At 49.8% G+C, this 11,769-nt stretch overlaps 1 protein-coding gene across 1 annotated transcript; it reads right to left on the reverse strand.

Annotated features, from left to right (window-relative positions):
* Positions 1-4,942: 4,942 nt before the first annotated feature.
* On the reverse strand, positions 4,943-6,721 carry LOC128822372 (uncharacterized protein DDB_G0290301-like). The gene is made up of 3 exons (XM_054004068.1): positions 6,579-6,721; positions 5,848-6,300; positions 4,943-4,948 (listed from the first exon to the last, which is right to left on the reverse strand). The coding sequence occupies exons 1-3, from the start codon at positions 6,666-6,668 to the stop codon at positions 4,943-4,945; spliced, it is 549 nt and encodes a 182-aa protein (XP_053860043.1). The 5' UTR covers positions 6,669-6,721.
* Between the last annotated feature and the right edge of the window lie 5,048 nt (positions 6,722-11,769).

Here is an 11,769-nt window from a genome sequence, read left to right on the forward strand (position 1 = left end):
ATTGCTTTGGTGGTTTTTCCTCCTTTTTCTTTTTATTCTTTTTCTTTTTTTCTTTCTTTTTTTCCCTTTTCCTTTTTTTCTTATTTTCTCTTCCTTTTCCTCTTCCTTTCCATTTTTCTCTTACTTTTTCTTTTTTTCTTTTCCCTTTTCTCTTCCTCTTCCTTTTCCATTTTCTTTTTTTCTTTTCTCTTTTTCTCTAAAATTGAAACTAGGAAGATTCAATCTCTGTTTTGAAGGATATTTATCACACATCCAACCATTCCACGGAAAAATTCCTTTTCTTCAGAGACAGAGCTCCAACATTGTTCAAAAAGCAAGTGAAAAATGTCAGGCATGGCTGGAGGCCAAATTGGCAGGTTTCTGAACTGGTTAGGTTTCTGAACTGCCACTTCCCTTCTGATGCAACCAAATCGACAGCAGATGCTGATGTGCTGCAGGGACATTTTCAGAAGGGGACCTTGGTGGAAGTGGTGCCAGCAGATGGCAATGGGATTTTGTCCAATGGCACACTGACCATGGGACAGGTGAGAAAGACAAGCAGGATCAGTGAGTATTTGCACCTTACCGAAACAGGAGTTTCATTCCAGTAAGGAACTTCTCCTTCCACCATTTCGATGCCCATGATTCCAAAAGACCATATGTCCACTTTGGGGCCACATGGTTGACCTGTCACCACTTCAGGCGCCATCCACCCAGAAGTGCTGGCCACTGAGCTCCGTCGACTCTGCTCAGGGGTGAGCTGAGCAAAGAGGCCAGAGTCAGCTGTGGAGAAAAAAAAAAACCATGAAAGCCAGCTCAAGTTAGGAAATCAAGCAAAAGAATTCCCCACTCTCAGTCTAAGAATGTGCTGTTGAGTCTCCTGGAGAACTGTCCATGCTCTGTTTCCTCAGGGCTTTAGACAAGGAAATATGGAATTGGCCACTTCAAAAAAAAAAGCCTCATTGTTTAGACTACCTCCAGCCTTTTATTTTTCTGAAGCTTTAGATTTGCAGCTCCCTCCCTCTGGAAGGGACACACACAGAGCAACGCCACTCTTGACTCCTTGTTCCTTGTCATACTTCTGTGCATGTTGCAACTGTGCCCACAGTTTGTGGCAGGGTTCCCTGCACTGCCACCAACACCATTTTTGGGGAGCTGGCAGTCACTCAAAGCAGCCCCACAGCCCACGTCCCTGGAATGCTGCACCTGACCAAGAATACACTGACCCAGCTTGACAGAGCCGTCGGTTCTGAGAAGGATGTTGCTGCTCTTCACATCTCGGTGGATCACGAGGTTCGAGTGAAGAAAATCCAGGCCTTGCAGGCACTGAGAGAGAAAACAGAAACAGGAGGGCAAAAATTAATGATGTGATTTCATTATACAAGAAAGGAAACAGCTCTAAAAGATTCCCTCTGCAGGGGAATGGTGAGTAATGGCAGAACAGAGTGCCATTGCGAGGAAGAGCTTGCTGCTCCACCACTTGCAGAGCAGGACCTTTCTAAGGAAAGGCATGTCAGCTTTTGAAAGAGCAACAGCAGCTGCTGTTGTTGTAGACTGTCCCCTGCAAACCAGCCAGCATGGCTGCTGCTGCTGTGGATGTGCTTTCTCCATGCAGAGGACAAGTGAGGGGTTTTGCCAAGAAAGAAAAAGTCCCTCCCTTTGGTGTGAAGTGGATCACTTTGGGGTGGGAGGCTGCATGACAAAGGTTTTGTTGCTGGCCTCAGCACAGACTTGGAAGTATCACAACAGTCACCTTCCTGAAGCAAAGAGCATTTTGGCTGCACTAGTGTCCTTTTCAGTTGAGGACTGAGAGAAATGAGTCTCTCTTTTTTCTTTGCTGATCATTTCAAATGCTGCCACAAGCACCTTTGCTTTTACAGGCAAGGAATGCAGTGCAGACAGGCTCGAGATGAAAGTTTAGGGAAGCAAGGTGGAGAACAGCAAATACAAATACAAGAGACAGAGCGAGAATACAACAGTAGGAGATATGAGTACAAGAACTGAGTACTGTGAGTGCAGGGGCACTGGCAGGCATTTCACTTGAGAGGCTTTTACTTGCCCATAGCATACCAGCAACACAGAAACAAAGCTTGGCACATGAAATCACTCCAGGTTGGAGCCCTGTTTCCCAGACAGTCCTGCCCAAGCCCTGGGCAGCACAGGTGGGATTGCTGACCTCCCGACTGATGGCTGCCATCTCGTCTTCAGACAGGTGGGTCTCGCTGATGACATCGCTCAGAGTGCCTCCGTCCATGTACTCCATGACCAGCCAGCGCTGCCCATCCACAAGGTAGCTGAAAGAAGGAAACAAGAGCATGGAGATAGACATGCATGGCTAGGTTGTTTTCTTGATTGATTCTTGTTTCCAAGTCCCTTTGTGACAAGGACAGAATAAAAGGAATAGACATTCCCTCTAGGCTGTGCATTGTTTGCATTCTGTCTCAAGAAGAAAGGCACAGCTGTGAAAAAAGGAGATGTCTTCAATAGCCAGCAAGTAAAAACTGCAGGTTAGGAACAGATCAAAAACCTGTCAAACTGTGTGTTTCTGGAAATAAGCACCTAGTCTTCCTGGCATGCAAAGCAATGGAAAAGAGGGGACACAATCCAAGGGAAATCCATGTTAGTTTATCTGGACGTAAGAGGACTCTTGAAAAAAATCAAGCCCCAAAACAATGTGGTGGCTGTGAACTTACAGGCTATTGATTTAGTAAGATATGACAGATGCAGGTTTTTGAATAATTTTAGAACTCTGTGTACCGGGGAAGACTCATGCAGACAAGATGCACTCTCTTCCCATCCACTGGAGATGAGCAGAGCAATAATAATTAACCAATAATTACAGCTCTATTTTCTGCCAGTGAACAAAGTGGAATTTTACCATGCATGTTTGCAATATGTAAACAAACATTCACAACAACTCACCTGTCTAAATAGTTGACCAGGTTGGGATTCTTATTTGTCTTCATGACCATGAGTTCATAGACTCTTAGTTCCTTCTTCCTCAGTTCTTGGAGATTTATTTTCTTTATGGCCACCTAAAATGACATTGAAAATCAGTAACTTGAGAAGTTGGCGGCACAAGACCACAAGGCACATGGAGCGAGTGATTTTGCAATGCCACAGCCCAGCTGTGCCAAACTGCCTTGTGACTGGGCATTGCAGTAATTAGGAACTGACATTGCAACAGCCCATTTCTCTGCTCCCTTGGAGGCCACTTACAGGACACGTGGCCACTGAGGTTTTGCCTTGTCCACTTGGTAACTGTGGTGTCTCAGCTATCACCCACAAAGCTCTGAGCACACTCCCTGCTGCTTTGTCTGGGATTCAGAAGAAGTTATCCATGCCTTAATACTCTGTGGATACATCTCGGGCTATGGGCAGGGCTTAGGGCTTTTAGGGACGCCGTGCAGATCTCTCCCTACGTGCAGTTCTCCAGTGCAGCACTGCAGGTGGCTAAGGAACTACCAGTAACTTTCAGATGCATTTGCTGGCAAGCAGAAGTGAGAATTCAGGACTCTGAAGCCGTAGCCCCAAAGAGCAGTGAGATGCTCAAAGGCACCACCTTTGTTTTAGCAATGGAGAGCAAATGAGCACATCCTTCTCTGAAAGGAACTGCTGCCCTCCTTGCCTTCCTTCTGGCAGCTGAGAAGGACAAAGACTGTCCCAAATGTATTTTGCAGGCTGGTAGCAGTCTGTGCTTCTTGTGCCTTTTCAGCACAGCTCTACTCAAAGCTCCAGCCACAGCTGCTCACACCAGAGGACCTGCGGGAGATGTTGACATTTACCTGTTCTCCTGTGGCATTGTCAAGTGCTCTGCAAACATCTCCAAAAGTCCTAGAAACAAAAAAGCAGCAAAGAAAGGAGAAGACATTTAGATCTTGCAGTGAAAGCCAGTCCACAGAGGAGATCTCTGCTGCAAATGCCTAAAACCTGCCGGATGCAGGCGGGCTCTGCCCAAAGGCAGATGATGCATTTTCCTCTCAAGTGCATGGGCACTGGGCCTGTCCCTGAAGCGTTGCTGTTTACTGCTCAGCTCCTAAGGAGATCTCCTTCTTTCACCTTGGGTTTCAGGTTCTAAACTGTGCAGTTTTTATCCTGACCATGGAGTATTTCCTTCTGCAATCTCTTGGAAAGAAATGTTCCTGAGAACTGTTATCTGACAGCTATCAGGGAGTAGGTTGCTGTTTCAGGCAAGCACGTTTCTTCCCCTTTTATTAGTGTGGCTGTATGATTTGGAGATATACAAAAATGCTCAGGAAATTAACACAGAACTGTCCCACACTTGAGAGACAAGGAGATCTTCCAGGTCCTGTTCCTTGCTGCAGGCAAGAACTTGGCAGCATGGAGGTGTCTCTGCCAATGCCTTCTGGGCACACTCACGAATTCGGAGCAGCACTGAGAGATGGGACAATCTATCCCCAGTGTCTGAACATGGGGATAGATGTCTGTTTGCAGCTGTTCTGACTTCACACTGCATAGATATTCCACCAGAAAAACACCTGGCCCATGGTTATATAGAAGTGACTGTGGTTGAACTGACCCTCTGCCAATATATTCCAGTTCCGTGTATTTCATCACGGGATTTTCCATGTTCACTATTTTCCCTGAGGGAAACAAAATGCAAGATGCTCACTTTAAAGCAGAGATCCCAGCTTCCAGGAGATTCAAATGGCAGACCCAGAGCCTGGAGCTTTGAACCCTTTGTGTTCGGCTGGGTAACAACAACAACCAGGCAGACAGCTCTGCGGCACAGGTGGCCAGCACAGAGACTGCTTTTCTACAGCAGTTCCTGTGGGGAAATGTCTCTAAATGTCCCTGGGACACCAAACTCAGGAAAAACATTTGGTACAGCTATGCTGGCACCTGCACACAATAGACTGTTCCTCAGACAAGAAATACAGCAGACGTACTCCGTAGCTCCAGGGAGTCATCCTTGATCTCCTGTTGCTGAGCAGCAGCTGGGTCAGCACTGGAGATGAACAAACCGCCCCGTCTCCGCTTCTCAGGGTGGAGAGCAAAGGCTCGTTTAGACCATGCTGCTGCAGCAGCAGGTTTGGTGACAAAGCCCTTGTAGATCTGGGACAAGAAATGAGTTTATGTTCAGACAGGTGGCTGGCAGAGATTAGCCTGAGATTCCATTTCAAATGCAAGCCCTTAGGAAGGTGCTGTCAGCAACATGCAGGGCTCTTAAGTGGGTTTTTTCTGATGTCCACTTCTCAGACTGGATGGGTCAAAACCAAAGGCTAGTTCTACTTGAGTGGATGGCCAGATTCATGGTCCATTTTCATGGATTTTCTGAAGGATCACTGCCACAATGACCATTCTACTTCCACTCAAGGATTCCTTTCCCCCTCCAAGGGCTTCAGACACACGTGCAGCTCCTTGTTCAAGTGTTCGTCCTCCCCCCACTGTGTCTTCTTTTCCTGCACCATCTTCAGGTCATGCCCAACCTGTAGCACCTTTGGTGGGGACAGTTCCTGTGCCTCACGCCAGCCTCGGGGCTCTTCAGTGCCACTCATTTGCCGGAAGTCTTTGCCGGCTGCCCGGTGAGATGTCAACACTTGCACCTCGAGTCAAACAGAACAAAGCAGTCAGAGACTACAGCTTGTCCCTGTCAGTCAGGAGTCACTGACTGTGAGGAAAGAACAGATTTACAAGGGATACAGACAGCTTGTTTCAATCCTCCATCTGGGTCACCATATTCCCCTGTAAAAACACCTCAAGAAACAAGGAGAGCAGGAACAGGCCAGCAGGAATCAATTTGGATGACTGCTGGCCAAAAGGCCAAAGGACAAGTCCCACTGTCCAGGGCAGCAGCTGAGATTCAGCACACCAGGAAATGTCCTCCTGAGTGACTTTGATACACACTAGAGCAGGATGGCACTCAGAGGCATCACCCCGCTCCCTGCTGCTCTGCACTGGGAAGGCCAGAAGGGCAGAAACCACCAGTTTGGTGACTGCAGTGGCTATCCCTCTTTCACTCACTTGCTTTTGTAGAGCCTGAGGGAGGGGATTAAATTTTTCTCTGATGATTTTCATTTCTTCCTCCTGCCTCTTCTCCCTTGCCTTGATCTTAGCGTGAGCTTTCTGAAAGTCTGTGTCCAGCTGTTCCTTCAAGTTCTCTAAAATACGAGAGAGAGGATCTTTCATGAGTGGAGTGGCTGCCACTCTTTCACTCACCTGGTTTTGTTGATCGCCCCTCTGCTGATGGAAATTCATCTCCTCTTGAATTCTTCTCGTGTCTTCCTGGTTCCTCTTCTTCACTTCCGTGATGGCACTCTGAGCTTCGGGCAGCTCTGCTTGTGGCTCTGCCTTGATATTCTGTACACACAAATGCAGAGCAAGTGACTGGGAGCTGCCATAAGGCTCAGCTTTTTCCTCTTGCAGCCTCAAAATCACATTTATTCAGCCACTTCTTTCTCCTTCCCTACCCACACCTGCTTCCAATGGAGCTCTCTTGTCCCAGTGCTGATCCCTGCAGATTCCAAGGCTCTGTGCTTTCAGTGCCTCTGGGACTCCTGGCCTCCTCAGTCCCAAGAGCTCTGTTTTATGCCCCTCTTCCTGCCCTTTCCCTCTGACACCTGGCGAGTCAGGCTTACCTGGCCATTCTCCTGTGGCTCTTCCACCTGCTGCCTGAGCTGCTCTTCCTGCTCTCGGGCTCTCAGCTCTCCCTGAGTCTGGCATGGCATCTCTGATAACACAATCTGCTCCTGCTCTTTCTCTGGAAGGATCTGCACAGAAAGCAAGAGAAGATGGGTTTCAACTTTCCATAGGACATTTGTGGGCTAAGACTCAAGGACTGATGGGCTCACACGTTCCCAGAGCACTGTGCTGCTGCTCTCCTGGGTCATTCTCTGCCTGTGGGGAGGCACAGATTCCAAAGTGACCCTGGCACTACAATCAGGGGCCATCGGGGGCTGAAGCTCCAACAGCCTCTCAGGCAGCTGACAGGGAAGGTGTGGCATTTCTCAGGGGTCTGGTGAGGGCCTCCCTCTGCTCCTGCCATGTCCTGTTTGTCTTTCAGTAGTGACTGACACCCAGCCCAGTCCCACAGCTCCATCCTGCCTCTGCAGGTGGCTTCCTGGGTGAGCTCACCCTTTATGAGAGACACTTCTGGAGTTCATGTTCTCTTCACCACCTAAAACATGGAATACTTCCACCTCTCTGGGACAGGCAGAAAATTAAAAAATTAACTGGGGGCTTCAGGAAGAAGAGGCTGGAGGTGGAAAACAGCTCTGAGGGGAAAAAAACCCCCACCATATCTGGAGGGGAAAACAGCTCTGCCTGCTCAGAATCGGTCAACAGAACGTGTCTCTAATCCTCTCCTGAAAGGGATGCTTTAAGTGAACTTTGCACCTCCAACTGCTTTGGACCAGAGCCAAGAAGATTCAATTATGCAAATGATAGATAGACAGATAGATAGATAGATAGATAGATAGATAGATAGATAGATAGAACTCACTCTTATAATCTCTCTTTCCTATCATTTCTGTTGCTACACACACTTGGTAGCCATTGCCCTGATCAGCAGCAATCCTGAGATTGCTCTCCTGTTGCTTCAATAAACCACACTCCCGGGGAATCTGGAGCATTTAGGTCCTTATGGAATGCAATCAGATCCAGAGCATTGCACTGGGAATGGAACACTTGCAGCATTTGTGCTTGGCCAAGTGCTTCTCTTGGACTTGACAACACTGAGAGTGCTAAAGGGGCTGTAATCAGAAATAAAGCCCAGCTCCTTCCAGCTCCTCTGATCTCTGAGGACCAACTGGAATGCAAGAGCAATGATTTCCTGCTCAATTCCCAAACACCACATTTACTGATTCCCTGGGCTGCAAAAAAGCAGAGGTACTGTCAATATGAACGCGAAGTGCAAGGCCCTGTTGACTGGCCTGGCACCAGAACAGCTCCTTCTGAACCGAGCCCGCTGTCCCAAACAAAGTGATCTCATGCAAAAATACTGCATCCTCCAGAAATGTCACCTTACAAAAGAAAAAGCTAGCAGAATATCGACAAGAGCTGGAAAAGGACGGGAAACATGGAGGAAAATAGTTTTCCCTTCCTAAAAAATGAGAAACTAAACAGGACATGTCCTCCTAACAAAGGAAGAAACCAAAAGATGAAAGAGTGACCAAATCAAGAGTCAAAAGCACTTGAATGCTGTGAGAAGATATTTCCAGAAAAAAAAGCATTTGTATTGAGCACTATCGTGCAGGGATTTATGGAAGTGTGCCTGAAGGGCCCTGACGAGCCTCCCGTTGTCCAGGCTAAAGCTCCCTCAGCATCTCCTCCTTGGCCTTGCGCTCCACAGCCTTCCCCAGCTCCCGTGTCCTCCTCTGCACACGCTCCAGCCCCTCAAGGACTTTCTGCTTCACAGGGGCCCACAACTGGGCACAGCACTCCCAGCTGTGGCCGCAGCGCTGCCCAGCCCAGGGGGACGCTCACTGCCCTGCTCCTGCTGCCCCACTCTTGCTGACACAGGCCAGGATACCCTTGGCCTTCTTGGCTCCCTGGCCACGCACTGGCCCACCTTCAGCTGCTCTTGACCGGCACCCCTGGGTCCTTTGGGCCCACGCAGCTCCCCCACCACAAACTTGTCCCTTTGATGTCAAATACAGCAGCCACAATTCCAAGATGTCCTTCCTCTTCTCAACAACACAAGACAGCAGTCAAGGACTTGCAGCTTCACCCCCACCCGAGGCACTAATGCCATTTCCAAAGCTGCAGGCTTCATCCCAAAACGCATCCACAGCAACTTGCCCCTTCTGCTTTTTGCCTGACAAGAAGCCTTCCCAACGAGGAACTTGCTTCCTTTGGCCACACCCCACAAGAATGGCCTGCCCCAGCTTCATGGACAACGCAATCATCTCCTTGCCACTTATTAAAAGCCAAAAGACCGCCGGGTCATAAGAGACTGTACAAGTGAAGGACTGCTGCAGAAAACTGCAGAACACTCCCACAAGCCAAACACACCTTTGCACAAAGGGAAAACAACCAAAGAAAGCCCTGTGACCTCCAGCACGAGCACCTGTGCCCTTGGCCACGGCCCTGCAGAAGCCCAGAGACAGAGCTTCACTGAGCCAAGCAGGCAGAAGCTGAGCCGCAGCCCCCAGCTCTTGGGTGCCTCAAGGTGACAGGCCAAAGGCCAATTTCTAGCTGTCCCTGCCTGCAGGAAATGGCCGCGTCCTGCGGGATTCCAGCACTCAGCATCCTCAGCCAGCAACAGCAAGTGCTGGCTGCTCAGAAACTTGCAGCTCTGCCTTGCACTAAAGACAGCACCACCCACAACTGGCACTTACTCTCTTGGAAGCATCAGGCTCTGCTGTGACCACAGCTGCAGGCTTGTGGTCGTCTTGCTCATTTTCCTCCTTTTTGGCTTCTTCTCCAGGAGCAGAGGGAGCCGGGGCAGAGACTGCTGCTGCTTCTGTCATCTGTGGCAAGAGAGAAACATGAGGGACAGGCCGTTACCTATCGTTTAGCACCTCCTTTCTCCTGGCATCTACAACCACCTCTTTGAAGGAGAAATCATCAGCTTTCATAGCAACGGCATTCTAAGTCACTCCGACCAGATTGAAATGGGCTAATTGAGGAGAACTCTGTTTGCCTAGGAATTTGATAGTCCTCCATGGCTGCTAACTGCAAGGCACAGTGCCTCTGCACAAGGGAGCTTTTAGCTCTTGAAAGCTGTGAAATGGAAAAGTAGGAAATAGCCAGCAAGGCCTTTGCTATTGCTGTGGGAGACGTGGAAAAGTAAAAGTGGATCAGAATCCCATCCGGTGCAGGAAAAGGGCAGGAAAGCTTGTGCAGAAGCATCTTTGCTTGCTGGGAAGAGAGAAAATCAGCAGGGCTTCTCCTCCTAGCAAGCCAAGAAACCAAAAGTTGGAAGTGTCACCTGCTCAGGTGGCTAAAGCACATGGATGCAGAGCGGGGATGTTTGGCAGGGAAGCAGGCCTTGGGGTGAGCGCTGTCCTCTATGGATCTATGGAAGTGTGCCTGAAGGGCCCTGACGAGCCTCCCGTTGTCCAGGCTAAAGCTCCCTCAGCACCTCCTCCTTGGCCTTGCGCTCCACAGCCTTCCCCAGCTCCCGTGTCCTCCTCTGCACACGCTCCAGCCCCTCAAGGACTTTCTGCTTCACAGGGGCCCATAACTGGGCACAGCACTCCCAGATGTGGCCGCAGCGCTGCCCAGCCAAGGGGGATGCTCCCTGCCTTGCTCCTGCTGCCCCACTCTTGCTGACACAGGCCAGGACACCCTTGGCCTTCTTGGCTCCCTGGCCACGCGCTGGCCCACCTTCAGCTGCTCTTGACCGGCACCCCTGGGTCCTTTGGGCCCACGCAGCTCCCCCACCACAAACTTGCCCCTTTGATGTCAAATACAGCAGCCACAATTCCAAGATGTCCTTCCTCTTCTCAGCAACACAAGACAGCAGTCAAGGACTTGCAGCTTCACCCCCACCCGAGCCACTAATGCCATTCCCAAAGCTGCAGGCTTCATCCCAAAACGCATCCACAGAAACTTGCCCCTTCTGCTTTTTGCCTGACAAGAAGCCTTCCCAACGAGGCACTTGCTTTCTTTGGCCACACCTCACAAGAATGGCCTGCCCCAGCTTCATGGACAACGCAATCATCTCCTTGCAGCTTATCAAAAGCCAAAAGAGACTGTACAAGTGAAGAACTGCTGCAGAAAACTGCAGAACACTTCCACAAGCCAAACACACCTTTGCACAAAGGGAAAACAACTAAAGAAAGCCCCGTGACCTCCAGCACGAGCACCTGTGCCCTTGGCCACGGCCCTGCAGAAGCCCAGAGACAGAGCTTCACTGAGCCAAGCAGGCAGAAGCTGAGCCGCAGCCCCCAGCTCTTGGGTTCCTGAAGGTGACAGGCCAAAGGCCAATTTCTAGCTGTCCCTGCCTGCAGGAAATGGCCGCGTCCTGCGGGATTCCAGCACTCAGCATCCTCAGCCAGCAACAGCAAGTGCTGGCTGCTCAGAAACTTGCAGCTCTGCCTTGCACTAAAGACAGCACCACCCACAACTGGCACTTACTCCCTTGGAAGCATCAGGCTCTGCTGTGACCACAGCTGCAGGCTTGTGGTCGTCTTGCTCATTTTCCTCCTTTTTGGCTTCTTCTCCAGGAGCAGAGGGAGCCGGGGCAGAGACTGCTGCTGCTTCTGTCATCTGCGGCAAGAGAGAAACATGAGGGACAGGCCGTTACCTATCGTTTAGCACCTCCTTTCTCCTGGCATCTACAACCAGCTCTTTGAAGGAGAAATCATCAGCTTTCTTAGCAATGGCATTCTAAGTCACTCCGGCCAGATTAAAATGGGCTAATTCAAGAGAACTCTGTTTGCCTAGGAATTTGATAGTCCTCCCTGGCTGCTATCTGCAAGGCACAGTGCCTCTGCACAAGGGAGCTTTTAGCTCTTGAAAGCTGTGAAATGGAAAAGTAGGAAATAGCCAGCAAGGCCTTTGCTATTGCTGCGGCAGACATGGAAAACTAAAAGTGGATCAGAATCCCATTCGGTGCAGGAAAAGGGCAGGAAAGCTTGTGCAGAAGCATCTTTGCTTGCTGGGAAGAGAGAAAATCAGCAGGGCTTCTCCTCCTAGCAAGCCAAGAAACCACAAATTGGAAGTGTCACCTCCTCAGGTGGCTAAAGCACATGGATGCAGAGCGGGGATGTTTGGCAGGGAAGCAGGCCTTGGGGTGAGCGCTGTCCTCTATGGATCTATGGAAGTGTGCCTGAAGGGCCCTGACGAGCCTCCCGTTGTCCAGGCTAAAGCTCCCTCAACACC

This window comes from Vidua macroura, chromosome Z (assembly GCF_024509145.1).
Source record: "Vidua macroura isolate BioBank_ID:100142 chromosome Z, ASM2450914v1, whole genome shotgun sequence".
In the NCBI taxonomy this organism is placed as follows: domain Eukaryota; kingdom Metazoa; phylum Chordata; class Aves; order Passeriformes; family Viduidae; genus Vidua; species Vidua macroura.